Consider the following 13,636-nt stretch of genomic DNA (forward strand, 5'->3'; position numbering starts at 1 on the left):
TGTGCCACGTGGATTTTATTTGCTGATAGGGGAGCAGGTGGCATCCCAACCATCATTATCTGTGGGATCTGATTCAGGGAAATGTGATGGCAAAGCCACTGACTTTTATTTGCTTCCTCCCCAATCACTCCCTGCTGGCCTTCCTGAAGTTAATTGCTTTGAGATGGTCCAGAAGTAGAAATTAAATAAAATCTGACTTGGTGTGGTAGATCTATACTGAAAATAATAAGAGAATTTTGTTATACATAACTAAATAAAATCTGACTTGGTTGACGGATTTATACTGAAAATAATTAGAGATATTTGCTATAACTGAGTGACATTCCAATAATGCAGTTAAATGGGACCCTTGGAGAGCTGCACCCCAGAGCAGGTGGGATTTGAGGGGAACATTTGCCCACTGCCCAGGATTTTTGGGAATGTTTTCCCTTCAGCTTCTGCAGGGTTTTACTCTTCCATGGGCAAAACTTGGCTGGGAATGAGGACAGGACCAGCCAAGGTCTGAGTACCAGGGAGAGGCAGGGCCTTGGCTCCTTGGCATTGTCCAAGGAATGGAATCCTGGGCATTTCATCCCCATGGGAATGTCCAGACTCTCCATTTTCACTCTCCTGGACACCTCCTTTCCCAGCCATCATCCCTTGGAAGGATGGGAATGTTTTAGGAAATCCCAGTGTGCGTTATAAGGAGCAAATTGATTTTCTCAGCATTCCCATCCCTCTCCTCCTCATTCAAGGCAGGTAAGCCAGGGCTTGGCTACTGGGAAAAGTTGTGGCCTGAGGGAAGGAATTCCTGCAGGTTTGAGGGAAATGGGAGGTCAAACAGCATTTCTCGATGACTGCAGCAGCACCAGGGTGACTTTTCCAGGGATATCACACAACTCTGCCACGCAGCAGAACAGCTCTTGGAAACTGAGTTTAGGAGAACTGAGTTTAAGTCTGAGTTGTGACTGAGTAAGACCCAGCACCCTGGGTGAGGCTGGGGCTGACTCGTGGATGAATTTGTGTGCAGTGAAGCCTGAGGCCCCCGTGAAGCTGCGCCTGGAGCTGGCAGAGAGGGGCCAGGTGAAGCTCTGCTGGTCCAGCCCTGCCCCGCTGCCCTTCCCTCTGCAGCACCAAGTGAGGGTCTCTGCTCCCCCGGGCCACCACGGGGACAGCCAGGTGAGAGGCACTGTGCCCTCTTCGGGGGCTGGGCATTCCTGAATCCCGGCATTGCCAAATCCCGGCATTGCCACCGCTCCCCTGGGCCTTGGATTGGGAGGGGGGCTCTTCTGGTGGAGCTGGGCTTAGCACGCTGCTTCTCCCTGGAAAACCTGGGCTTAGCTCACTGCTTTTTCCTGAAGAAGCTGGGCTTTGCAGGCTGCTGTTTCCTGGAGAAGCTGGGCTTAGGTCACTGCTGTTTCCTGGAGAAGCTGGGCTTAGCTCGCTGCTTTTCCCTGGAAAACCTGAGTTTAGCAGGCTGCTTTTTCCTGGAGAAGCTGAGCTTAGCTCACTGCTGTTTCCTGGAGAAGCTGGGCTTAGCATGATGCTTTTCCCTGGAAAACCTGGGTTTAGCTCGCTGCTTTTCCCTGGAGAAGCTGGGCTTAGCAGGCTGCTTTTTCCTGGAGAAGCTGGGCTTAGCTCACTGCTGTTTCCTGGAGAAGCTGGGCTTAGCTCACTGCTGTTTCCTGGAGAAGCTGGGCTTAGCATGTTGCTTTTTCCTGGAAAAGCTGGGCTTAGCTCACTGCTTTTCCCTGGAAAACCTGGGTTTAGCTGGCTGCTGTTTCCTGCAGAAGCTGGGCTTAGCTCACTGCCTCTCCCTGGAAAATCTGGGTTTTACATCTGTCCCCACTGAGAGAAGCCCCATCTCCTGCTGGTTCTCACAAACAAACTCCCCCTTTTCTCCTTGGGTGAAATCCTGGATTGTGTGAAGTCTGAGCCCATTTTCTTTCAGCATTCTATATGTTCTGTAACTCGTCTGTGTTTAATATTTATAAGTTTTATTATAAATAGGTTTTTTTTTTCTCTTCCTACCATGCAAGGGGTTCTGGAATAACAAGCAGCTGTTAATTAGCAACCCATAATGAAACAACTCATTTTCCAGAGAGTTATACAACATCCAGCAGTCTCAAATTGACAGTAAATTTAAAGAAGAAAGATTTTTAACCCAGGTTGCTGCATAAAAACATAGAAAATCCTTGTGTAGAGTATAAGGATGTTATCTCGTGTCTCTTAAGTAACAAATTTATTTGCTCAGCACTCCCATCCTTCTTAAAAACTGAGTTGAAAGAGAAGGCATGAAAGAGAATTCAGGGAATTCTGACTCCATACAATTTATTTATGTTCCTTCTGTGTTTTCCTGTTTCATTTTACAACAATAATGTGTTTGGACAATCCAGCAGATGCTTCAGGTTGCCCTGGAAAGCTCCATGGCCATGGACAATGCCCTGCTGGACTCTCCATCCTCGGTGCAAGTGAGGAGCAGGAACCTCCACGCTCCAGGCTTCTGGAGTGACTGGAGCTCACCCTACAACCTCAGTTTGGGAGGTAGGACACCTGCAGGCTCGGGGATAAAGCTGATTTTCCAGCTGGGTTTGTGGGTTTCGTGTTGGAAATTGAGTTGGGATGAGAAATCCTGTGGGAGCCTTTCCCGCCTGAGGCTCAGCTCCCTCGCTGTGCCAGGCTGGCACTAGGAATTCTGGAGAGCACACCTGTGGGGCTGGCACTCCCTGCCCACACCCACACAAAGCTCTTTTCCTATGAGCTTTTCCATTTCCAGCTCCAGCTGGCAGCCCTGAACCTCCCCTCAATTCAGGATTTTTCTCCTGGTGCTTTCTCTCATTTCTGGTTTTTGTTTTGTAGCTGAAGGCCCAGAGCAAAATCAAATCTGCTTTTTATACAGTCCAGCCTGGTTTGTAATGCTGAGCCCTGTGCAAAACTGACTTTCTGCTTATTTTATTGTACTTTTCCATGCTCTGCTCAGGATTCCCTGGGAATATTTTGGTCTGTGCTGCCACAGGAATTCTCTGAACTTTTTATATAGGCACCTGCACCAAAGAAAGAACTAAACCTTGGAAAAAGAGCTTTTTTCCTAATAAAACCTGAAACAACAGATCTTAAATCTCTTTACATCCTGCAAAAGGGAAATTTAGGGGAAATCCTAAAAATCCCTGCCTGGTTCCTCAGTGGGAGAAGCAAACCTGACCTTTAAAGGATTTAATGCTGGTTTTGGGGTGTTCTTTGCAAACAGCTCCATTCCAGCTCCACCTGTATCTTCCCTGAATCCCTCACTGATGGAGGCTGAGTTTAAACTTCTTTCAATCCTTGGAAAATTCAGTGTATTTGAGCCTGCATTGGAGCACTGCTACAATTTGCTGTTGATTGCAGTGTAAAATCAGTTTTTGGGACTTGAATCTCCTGCTGACTTCAGGAGGAGGAGGAACAGCAACTCCTGGAAGAATGGATTCATTTTATTTTGTTCCCCTTGTGCTGCTTGCACTGCACCCTCCAGGGATTTTCTGCTCTTTTCATTCAGATGTGCCTGGGGATATTAAAGATTATTTAAATCAGAGTTTGGAAACTTCAGGTGTGGAGGGAGACAGTCCAAGGCTCATTTCTGCTTCTGTTAATAGCAATTAAGAAGTAGGAAAGTTAGAAATACAACTGGATGATGATGATGATGATAATAATAGTAATAATAATAGTAATAATAATAGTAATAATAATAATAATAATAACAACACTATGATGATGACTATTATTATTATTATTATTACTACTACTATTATTATTATTACTATTATTATTATTACTATTATTATTTTTCAATTGACAAATGCTTTTATGTTCTTTTTACTTCCATTTTCAATTTCAATAGTTCCCCCCCCCTTTTTTCTTTTGTGTAACCTGGGGATATTAAAGATTTTTTAAATCAGAATTTAGAAATTTTAGGTATGGAGGGAGGCAGTCCAAGGCTCATTTCTGCATCTGTAGCAATCACAATAATATATGTTATTATGATTATGATGATTATTATTTAATTTTAATATTATATAATATTATTTAATAATATTATATAGTTATTACATAATATATAATAATTACATAATAATATATAATATAATACCGTATAATATTATTATATTATATTATATGTAATATAATAATAATAACCATCATCATCATCATCATCATCATCATTATTTGATTTTTTTTCCATTTTCAATTTCAATGGATTTCCTCCCTTTTTTCCTTTTGTGTAACCTGGGGATATTGAAGATTATTTTAATCAGAATTTAGAAACTTTAGGTATGGAGGGAGGCAGTCCAAGGCTCGTTTCTGCATCTGCAACAACAAAAATATTATTATTGTTATTATTATTATTATTATTATTATTATTATTATTATATTTAATAATATCATAATAGCATAATAGTATATATTATTATATGATGTAACATTAATATATTGTATTATTATATACTATTACACGTAATATATAATATAATATTTTCAGTAATAATAACAATAATAATAATAGTAATATAAAACATAATACACGATAGATAGTATAATAATATATAATATAATGCGATATAAAATTATTATATTATATGGTATGTAATATACCTTATTCTTATTCTTATTCTTATACTTCTTCTTCTTATCGTTTATGATAATTACAATATAATTTCAATATTATAATATTTAATAATATCATAATAGTATATATTATTATATAACATAACATCTTATTATTATTTCATATTATTATATACTATTACACATAATAGATAATATAATATTGTCAATAATAATAATAATAATAACATAAAACATAATGCACAATAGATAGTATAATAATGTATAATATAATACGATATAAAATTATTATATTATATGGTATGTAATATACCTTATACTTATTCTTATAGTTATTCTTATTCTTATACTTATACTTATTCTTCTTCTTATCGTTTATGATAATTATAATACAATTTCAATATTATAATATTTAATAATATCATAATAGTATATATTATTATATAACATAACATATTATTATTTCATATTATTATATACTATTACACATAATAGATAATATAATATTGTCAGTATTAATAACAATAATAATAATAATAATAACATAAAACATAATACACAATAGATAGTATAATAATGTATAATATAATACGATATAAAATTATTATATTATATGGTATGTAATACACCTTATACTTATACTTACATTATTATTATCATTATTATTATTAGTAGTAGTAGTAGTATGATTAGTATGATTAGTATTATTAGTATTAGTATTAGTATTAGTACTAGTATTAGTATTAGTATTAGTATTAGTATTAGTATTAGTATCAGTATTATTGTTATTGTTGTTATTGTTATTGTTACTGTCATTGTTGTTATTATTATTGCACTTTGTGGTTCAGTTCCAGCCCTGACTGGATTTCCCCTTTCTCCCCCCGCAGCCCAGGTGCTGTATTTCCCGGCCCGGGCCCTGGCCCGCGCTGGCTCCAGCCTGTCCTTCCTGTGCACGTTCCGGAACGGCTCGGAGCCCGTGCCGGCCCGGGAGCTGGTGTGGTGGCTGAACCTGGCCGAGCCGCTGCCGGCCAGCCGCACCTCGGCGCTGAGCGGCCGCGTCAGCCGAGTGACCCTGCCCGAGCTGAGCGCCACCGAGCCGCGGGGCGGCTTCCTGTACAGCGCGCTGTACTGCTGCCACCGCAGCCGCCAGTGCCACCGCGCCTACGCCGAGCTCTATGTCGTGGGTGAGGCTCGGGGGGACCTTCCGTTCTGCTCTTGGCCGTTGTCATAGCGAGGATGGAGTATTCCCATTTAAAGTCCTTTATTGCCCTTGGGTTTTGGATTTTGGTTGGGGGTTTTTGGGGGTTTTTTTTTGGGTTTTGTTTGTTTGTTTGTGTTTTTTGTTTTTGTGGTTTTTTGTTTCTTTGTTGTGGTGTTTGCGAGGGTCGCCAGGACGAGGTGAGAGATGAGAGTCTGACTCCATGTTCTCAGAAGGCTGATTTATTATTCTATTCTATTCTATTCTATTCTATTCTATTCTATTCTATTCTATTCTATTCTATTCTATTCTATTCTATTCCATTCCATTCCATTCCATTCCATCCCATCCCATCCCATCCCATCCCATCCCATCCCATCCCACCCCACCCCATCCCCCCCATCCCACCCCATCCCATCCCACCCCACCCCATCCCACCCCATCCCATCCCATCCCACCCCATCCCACCCCATCCCATCCTGCTATACTAAAACTATACTAAAGAAGGAGAAGGATGCAGACAGGAGGTTTAACAAGAATGAATAATAAAAACTCATGACTGACTCCTCAGAGTCCAACACAACTGATGGTGATTGGTCATGAAGTAAAAGCAATTCACATGTTTGGAGAAACAATCTCCAGACCACATTCCAGAGCAGCAAACACAGCAGAAGCTGAGGCTTCTCAGCTTCCCAGGAGGAGAAATCCTGGTACAAGTGATTTTTCAGAAAATATCACAGTGGCAGTTTGTTTTTTGGGGGTTTTGTTTGTTGGGGTTTTTAAAATTTTTTTTGTTTTTTTATTTTGTGTTGGAATTTGAAATGTAGGGAATTCTCAGAACTTCGGGTTTATAAGTTAAAGCTCAGAATTAAACACAAGATTTGATTTGAGACTTTGGAAAAAGCTTCTAAACCTAAGTGTCAGAAGCAAGATTGAGGATTTATAGTTTGAAGTAAAGACACATTAAGTAATGGAAAGTTTAGAGTTTTAGAGTTTAAGATACAGAAAAAATAAAAGCAGTCACAAATGTGAAAAGGTTAAAGGTTAGGATTAAACACAAGATTTGATTTAAGGCTTTGGAAATGTAAGTAAGTGTTAAAAATGAGGATATGGATTTATAGTTTAAAGACATGCTAAGTAAAGGAAAGTTTAGAGTTTTAGAGTTTAAGATATAGAAAAAATAAAAGTAGTTATAAAGGTAAACAAGAAATTTAGAGCGCAGCACTGTAAGTTTATGTGTTATAACATGATTGACTAAGAAGGCTTACATGACTCTATAAGACAAAATATTTAAACATTAAGTCAAAACCAGAAATATTTTTGTTGGTAGTGTTTTATTAGTCAATAACTCTTTTGAAAGTCTTGTAACTAAGAGTTTTGAGACTTTTAAAACTATGCTGTGAAGATGTGAGCTGACCTCACTTTTCTTACTTATGTGGAAGATAAAAAAATAAACCACATCATCAAAACCAGTTCAGAACTCCCATCTCAAATTACATCAAAAATTCCTCACAGTTTTGTTTTGTAGCAACCATTGTGTGTTATTAATTATGCTTTTAATGTCTTTTAATTAGACATGGATTTTAATATCTCCTGTGAGACTGATGGCTACCAGACTAAAATGACTTGCAGGTGGTCTGCAAACCCCACCACCCTGCTCCTGGGGAGTCTGCAGTTGAGATATCACAGGTATGGATGGAGTTTAATTCTCCTTTTGTGTTTGGAAAGCATTGCTCAAAATATTTTAGTGTCAAAGAATTCTGGAGAAATGTAATTATAGAATTAACAGATTCTTTATTCTGTGTGCAGGAAGGGAACCAGAGATAGCTGAGTGTGGAGCAGATTTTATTTATAGGGTTTTTCAGCATTTTTCAACCTGTTTGGGAGCCAGTTCTCTTCAAGAAGATTTCTTGGATCAGTTAAAAAATTATTCCAGTTGCTCCTACCTACAAGTTGTAAGGAAATAAGGGAAAAGCCCATTCCCAGTGGGAATGTCTGGCCTGGGGGAGCTGTAGAATCCCTGTCCTTGGAGCCTCTCAGGTCCTGACAGCTCCATCTGATCTGAATTTAACTCTGCTCTGAGTCTGACATGGAACTTGAGACCTCCTGAGGTCTCCACTCAGTCTTTGATTCTCCTATAACTTTTTTTATATTTTTTCTATGTGCACACAAGTAAAAACAGAGGATGAAATCAACTCCTTCCAAGCTGGTAAAAGTCTTGTTTGAAGAGCCAAACCTTAGCTGGTGAAGGAAATGTTGCTTTGTGAAGGCAGCAATTCCCAGAATTCCAGAATCCCAGACTGGTTTGGGTTGGGAGGGACCTCAAAGCTCATCCCATTCCATCCCTGATGTGTTGAGCTTGAGGGTTTCCACTCAGACAGACAGACAGCTCTTCCTGAGGCAAAAAATCCATAGTTTTACTGCTCTGCTGGGCTGGAGATGCAGGAATTTTGGCCAACAGCTTCCATCAGCCCTGCCTAATCCTTTGGAAAAGCAGCCTGTCTTGTCTGGTGGAGCTCTGGATGATCCTGGTCCCCAGGTGAATATTTCCCAGGGTTTGTGGACTGAAGGAATAACTGGAATGCTGGAAAGGCAAGTGGAGGCTTTTGGGGCAGGATTAATGCCTGGCTGAGTGCTGAGGTAGCTTTTGTTTACTCTGCCTTGACAAATATGGATCTAGTGAGTGCACTGCTGGGCAGGGAGCTGGAAATAAACCCCATGCTGCTCGTGGTGCCTTTTATTCCCACTTCCTCACTGCTCAGGTTTAGCTAAAAATGTCATTTTCTAGTAGGAGGTGATAATGTGGAGATTTGTTCATGCTCCTGCAAGATCAAACAGTGACATTACCACTGCCTGCAAATCCTTCCCAGATGCTGCTGATCCTTCTTTTTGTTCTGGTTTTTGTGGTTATTTGTTCAGAGTGAGGCCTGAAAGAGGAAAATGCAATAAAATTGCTGCTGCTGTTCCCCTTAGGAGCTGCAGTGCAGCGTTGCTGTGCTGTGTGTGATGCTCTGCCTGTGGGGTTTTGTTTTGCTTGGGTTGTTCCTGCATCCTCCCCTGCAGGCAGGGCTGCCAGGAGAAACAGCTCCAGAGGGATGATCCTGTGGGAGCAGGGAATGCTCCAACCCCAATTCCAGAGCACCAGGCACTGCTTTAATCCTGGGGGCACAAAGGGAACTTCCACCCAGTGTAACTCTGGTGGTTCCTCTGAGTAACTCACACCCCCTCCAGCCCCTCTCCTCACAAGTCTGAGGAGAAAGCTGAACAATTCCCGCTCCAGGAATTTATCCAGTTCCATTTTGTCCAAAAGCCAAGCCTCCTCTCTTCTGTTGCCAGGTGTGATGACTGGACACAGGGTTTTTATTCCAGAGTTGATGTTTTGGTGGGATTTGCATCTCCTGGAGACCTCACTGGGTCTCTGTGGCAGCTTCCCCCTGGTTGCCAGTTGGGATTTTGGAAGTCATTCCTGACTGGAGTCAGTTCTTGGCAGATTTGCCTTGCTGTGTTCATTGCCAATCCCTCAAATCCCACAGTTGATGAGGATTTGGAGCTGCCTTCTCTTGTTGTACCTGCTGCTTTTGTTGTTTGTCCTGCTTTTTGCAGAGCCAAAGCTTTGAGGAGTGACTCTGAAATGTTTTTTATCTTTTCAGTGCAGACTCAGGTTCAAGATCCAAATAATCCTCAAAATCCCAGGAGTTTGCAGTGCCTCCATTCCTTTAATTCCCTCCAGATTTACACTTGCAGTGCATCAACTGAATGTGGTTTTTTCCCTCTTTTAAGGAGCCAAATTTATTGCTCTGACTTTCCAAGCCCATCTCCAGACTCAGAGGTGAAGGAATGCCTTTTGCAGGGGAACCATTCCTACGAGTGCACATTCCAGCCCATTTTCCTGTTGTCTGGATATACCCTGTGGATAGAGTTCAAACACTCCCTGGGAACCCTGCAATCCTCCCCAACCTGTGTCATCCCAGCAGATGTGGGTAGGTCAAGATCCTTCCCTTGTGCCCCTGAATTTTTAAATGGTGTAGGGAAAGAATTTTCCCACAGGTTTTCAATAAAAACGTGTGGGTTTGATATTACCTTAAAGAAAAATTGGTTTAAATGTTATTTCCATACAGGAATTTAAATGAAACATCCACTTCTGCCTGTTATTCCCTCTACAGAAGAAATACAAAAGAATCTGTTGTGCTTTAAATGAAAATGAAATACCTGGAAACATTCCCGTGGGTTCTGTGTTTCCAGTCCTGCTTTCCCTGGAGCAGCAGAGGCCTTGTGTTACCCACCACCCTCAGGACAAGGAGAAGCCATCCGTGGTTGGATTTATTGGGCAGTGCCAGTGCAGACTTTGCAGTAATTATTTAATTTTTCCATTTCCCAGTGAAGCCTCTGCCCCCTTCCAGTGTGGGAGCAGAAGTGACCAGGAACACGGGGCTGCTGAACGTGAGCTGGGCCCAGCCTGTGTTTGCCAGCAGGGACCTGACATTCCAGATCCGCTGGAAGCCAGGGGGCAGGGAGGAGGTTCCATGGCAGGTATGTCTGCTCCATCTGGCCTGGAGCAGGGGTCGCTGCACTGCTGGAGTGTGGAGATGGTTTTTAGGGAATTTATCCATGGGGAAAAATCACAAAATGCAAAAGCAGTTGCAGTGTCCACAAAGGAATTTTCCTCACGGGGTTCATTTTCAGGAATTTTGACTCTTGCGTCACAGACATCTTTTATGAAAAATCCTTTCCTTAGGATTTTTCCTCCTGAGAAGCTGAGAGGCCTCAGGAACAAAATGTAAACAATGGTTATCTGCTGCTGTGGAATGCAACAGGTGCATCTGGGATTGGTCTCATGTGGTTGTTTCTAATTAATGGCCAATCACAGTCAGCTGGCTCAGACAGAAAGTCTGAGCCACAAGCCTTTGTTATCATTCTTTCCTATTCTATTCTTAGCCATTTATCCTTTCTCCTATTCTTTTAGCATAGTTTTAATGTAATATATATCATAAAATAATCCTTTATTCTATTTTTGTTATTCTTTATTCTATTCTTTCTTATCATTCTTTCCTATTCTATTCTTAGCCATTTATCCTTTCTTCTATTCTTTTAGCCTAGTTTTAATGTAATATATATAATAAAATAATCCTTTATTCTGTTTTTGTTATTCTTTATTCTATTCTTTCTTATCATTCTTTCCTATTCTATTCTTAGCCATTTATCCTTTCTTCTATTCTTTTAGCATAGTTTTAATGTAATATATGTAATAAAATAATCCTTTATTCTGTTTTTGTTATTCTTTATTCTGTTCTTTCTTATCATTCTTTCCTATTCTATTCTTAGCCATTTATCCTTTCTTCTGTTCTTTTAGCATAGTTTTAATGTAATATATATCATAAAATAATAAATCACCCTTCTGAAACATGGAGTCAGATCCTCATCCCTTCCCTCATCCTCAGGCCCCAGTGAACACGGTCACAGAGGTGCCTAAACACCCCTTTGTGCTCAGTGAACACTCTCACAGAGCTGCCTGAGCCCCCCTTTGCCCTCACTGTGGCTGTTTCCCCTCTCCCAGCTGTACGAAGTGCCCGAGCCTGCGGGCAGCTGGGCAGCGGTGCCGGTGCCGCAGCCCTGCGTGCGGTACGTGGTGCAGGTGCGCTGCAGGGAGCTGCAGGGATCCGGCTACTGGAGCGACTGGAGCAGAGCAGCCCAGAGCCTCGTCCAGGACATCAGAGGTCTGTGCTCCAGGGACATCCCCAGGGCTGGCTGGTGCCACGCTCAGCTGTGACCGTCCCTCCCAAACTGGTGTTTTGCAGCTCCCTTGCAAGGCCCGGAATTCTGGAGGATCGTTTCTGAGGATCCGGCCAGGAAGCAGAGGAATGTCACGCTCCTGTGGAAGGTGGGAGCAGCTGAGTTTGGGGCTTTCCCTGTGATCCTAAAGCCAGGTGGGATTGCCAGGAGGGGAGTCTGACAGGCACATGAGGCTTGTGGGAATCGGGATTTGCCTTTTTCTGGGCTCCGGACAATTGCTTGGCTCATCCTAGAGGCAAGAGGTGAATCCTGGTGGGAAATCTGGGATAAAATGGGAGATGGTTTTGCCTTCTTTGCCTTAAAATGCTAATGCAGGACAGGAAAAAATTCCTCAGTGCCCATTCCTGTTTGCTCATGTGCTGCTCTGGGGTTTGAACCCTGAAAAATGTACAAAACAGGGAATTGCTGTGGGAATCTGAAAGTTTGGCTCTCCCTGTCCTTCACTTCCCTTTGCTAGGAAGAGAGGGATGAGAGTCAGTTCTCAGAGAGGGAAATGAAGCCTTTAAAAGGAATCCAGCCCTTGGATAAAAAACAGGAGCCAGGACTATTCTGGGTCCTGTTTTATTATTTATATTTTATTATTGGGTCTCATTTCCTGTAAATTGGAGCTGCCCAAACACCTTTGCTCTGGGAATCAGGACGGAATTCAGGGATTAATGCCCATGAATTAATTGCTGCAGCCCCTGATGCAGAATGACTCCTTGTGCAGCGTGAGCAGGTACATCATAAAGCACCAGAGCCCAGGGAGCCCCCCCTGGGAGGAGTTTGTGGATCATGGCACCAGCTGGACTTTCCCGTGGATGGAGCCCACCCACACCGTCACCATCTTGGCCATGAATTCACTTGGAATCTCTGCAATTAATTCCAATTTAACTCTGTCCCAGCAAATGAGCACAGGTAAGAGCAGCAAGGAATGGGATGTGGGAAATGCCAGGAATCCTGGTGATGCTCTTGGGGAAAGCTTTCTTTGGGATAAAATTCCTTCTATTGGAATAAGGAATCTTTTATGGGGATACATTCAGCACCAACAGAGCTGTTGGAAAACTCAGATTTCCTTCATGAAAACCCTGTGATTTTTAGGTTGGGAAAAAAGTTGTCACACTTCACTAATTAAATATAAAGTAATTAATCAAAGAAAAAGAAAATCCTGCTGGAGAACTGATCTTTCATCCCCTTTGTTTTGAGAACACCCAACGTTCCTGCTGGGGAATGTTTTGTTGTCTCCAAAATGAGATGTGGTCGTGTTTTGGGCTGCCAGGGTACAAAGCCCTCAGACTTCCTGAGCAGCAATTCCTGCTCCACTTCCTGAGCAGAAATCCCTGGATTTGGCTGCTCTCTGTTAATTTATTCCTGAGATTTCAGGAGTTTTTAATTTTTGGTTAAGGATAATTAAGGAATTGCAGGTGAGAATTGGGATATTTGATGTCTATGATAAACTTGATCTGTTTGTGCTTGGGACTGCTTTAGTGTAACCCAAATTTTTGGTGGCTTGAAGAAAAAACCTCTCTGCTGATGTGGCTTTATGATACAAAAGACAATTAAAGTGATAACGTGGTGACACTTCAGCAGTTTGTGGGATGTGGCTCCCAGGTGCTTTCCCTGTTTCCCCAGTGGATGCTGTGCAGTCCCTGAGTGCTTACCTGGTGAACAGCACCTGTGTGGTTGTGGTTTGGAGCCTCTCCCCCCAAATCCCTGGGGTAAAATCCTTTGTGATTGAGTGGAGGAACCTGAACAAAGAGGAGCAGGTGAAATGGCTGCGAGTTCCTCCAAACCTCAGGAAATATTTCATTTATGGTGAGTGTGTGCTTGAAAATATAATTTGTGCTGTTAATTGGTGTGGAACAGAAAAATGTGGAATTTCTGAGCTCTGAGCCCTTTTTCCCCTTCTGTATTTCTAATCACTTTTATTGACCAATAAACCAAATTGTGATGCTCATTAGAGGATTGCCTGTTGCCTTAATAATCAGTTTAAGCTCTGGAGTGAGTTCATTTTGTGGCACTACAATAAAATTAGTTCTGGAATACTGAACACACCAGCTAATTATTCAAATGAATATCTGCATTTCCTTT

At 41.7% G+C, this 13,636-nt stretch overlaps 1 protein-coding gene across 1 annotated transcript in view; it reads left to right on the top strand.

Annotated features, from left to right (window-relative positions):
• The window catches only part of LEPR (leptin receptor), a 31,242-nt gene that overhangs the window by 12,999 nt on the left and 4,607 nt on the right, over positions 1-13,636 (top strand). The window contains exons 6-15 of the mRNA XM_054286288.1: positions 1,010-1,158; positions 2,376-2,523; positions 5,466-5,762; positions 7,351-7,465; positions 9,557-9,756; positions 10,155-10,306; positions 11,331-11,490; positions 11,572-11,654; positions 12,247-12,463; positions 13,178-13,360. Coding sequence (XP_054142263.1) covers positions 1,010-1,158; positions 2,376-2,523; positions 5,466-5,762; positions 7,351-7,465; positions 9,557-9,756; positions 10,155-10,306; positions 11,331-11,490; positions 11,572-11,654; positions 12,247-12,463; positions 13,178-13,360 — 1,704 coding nt within the window. The remainder of the gene's footprint in view (positions 1-1,009; positions 1,159-2,375; positions 2,524-5,465; positions 5,763-7,350; positions 7,466-9,556; positions 9,757-10,154; positions 10,307-11,330; positions 11,491-11,571; positions 11,655-12,246; positions 12,464-13,177; positions 13,361-13,636) is intronic.

The sequence above is a fragment of the Melozone crissalis genome, unplaced genomic scaffold (genome assembly GCF_028551555.1).
Source record: "Melozone crissalis strain CALT ecotype California unplaced genomic scaffold, PUWL_Pcris_2 ptg000045l_1, whole genome shotgun sequence".
In the NCBI taxonomy this organism is placed as follows: domain Eukaryota; kingdom Metazoa; phylum Chordata; class Aves; order Passeriformes; family Passerellidae; genus Melozone; species Melozone crissalis.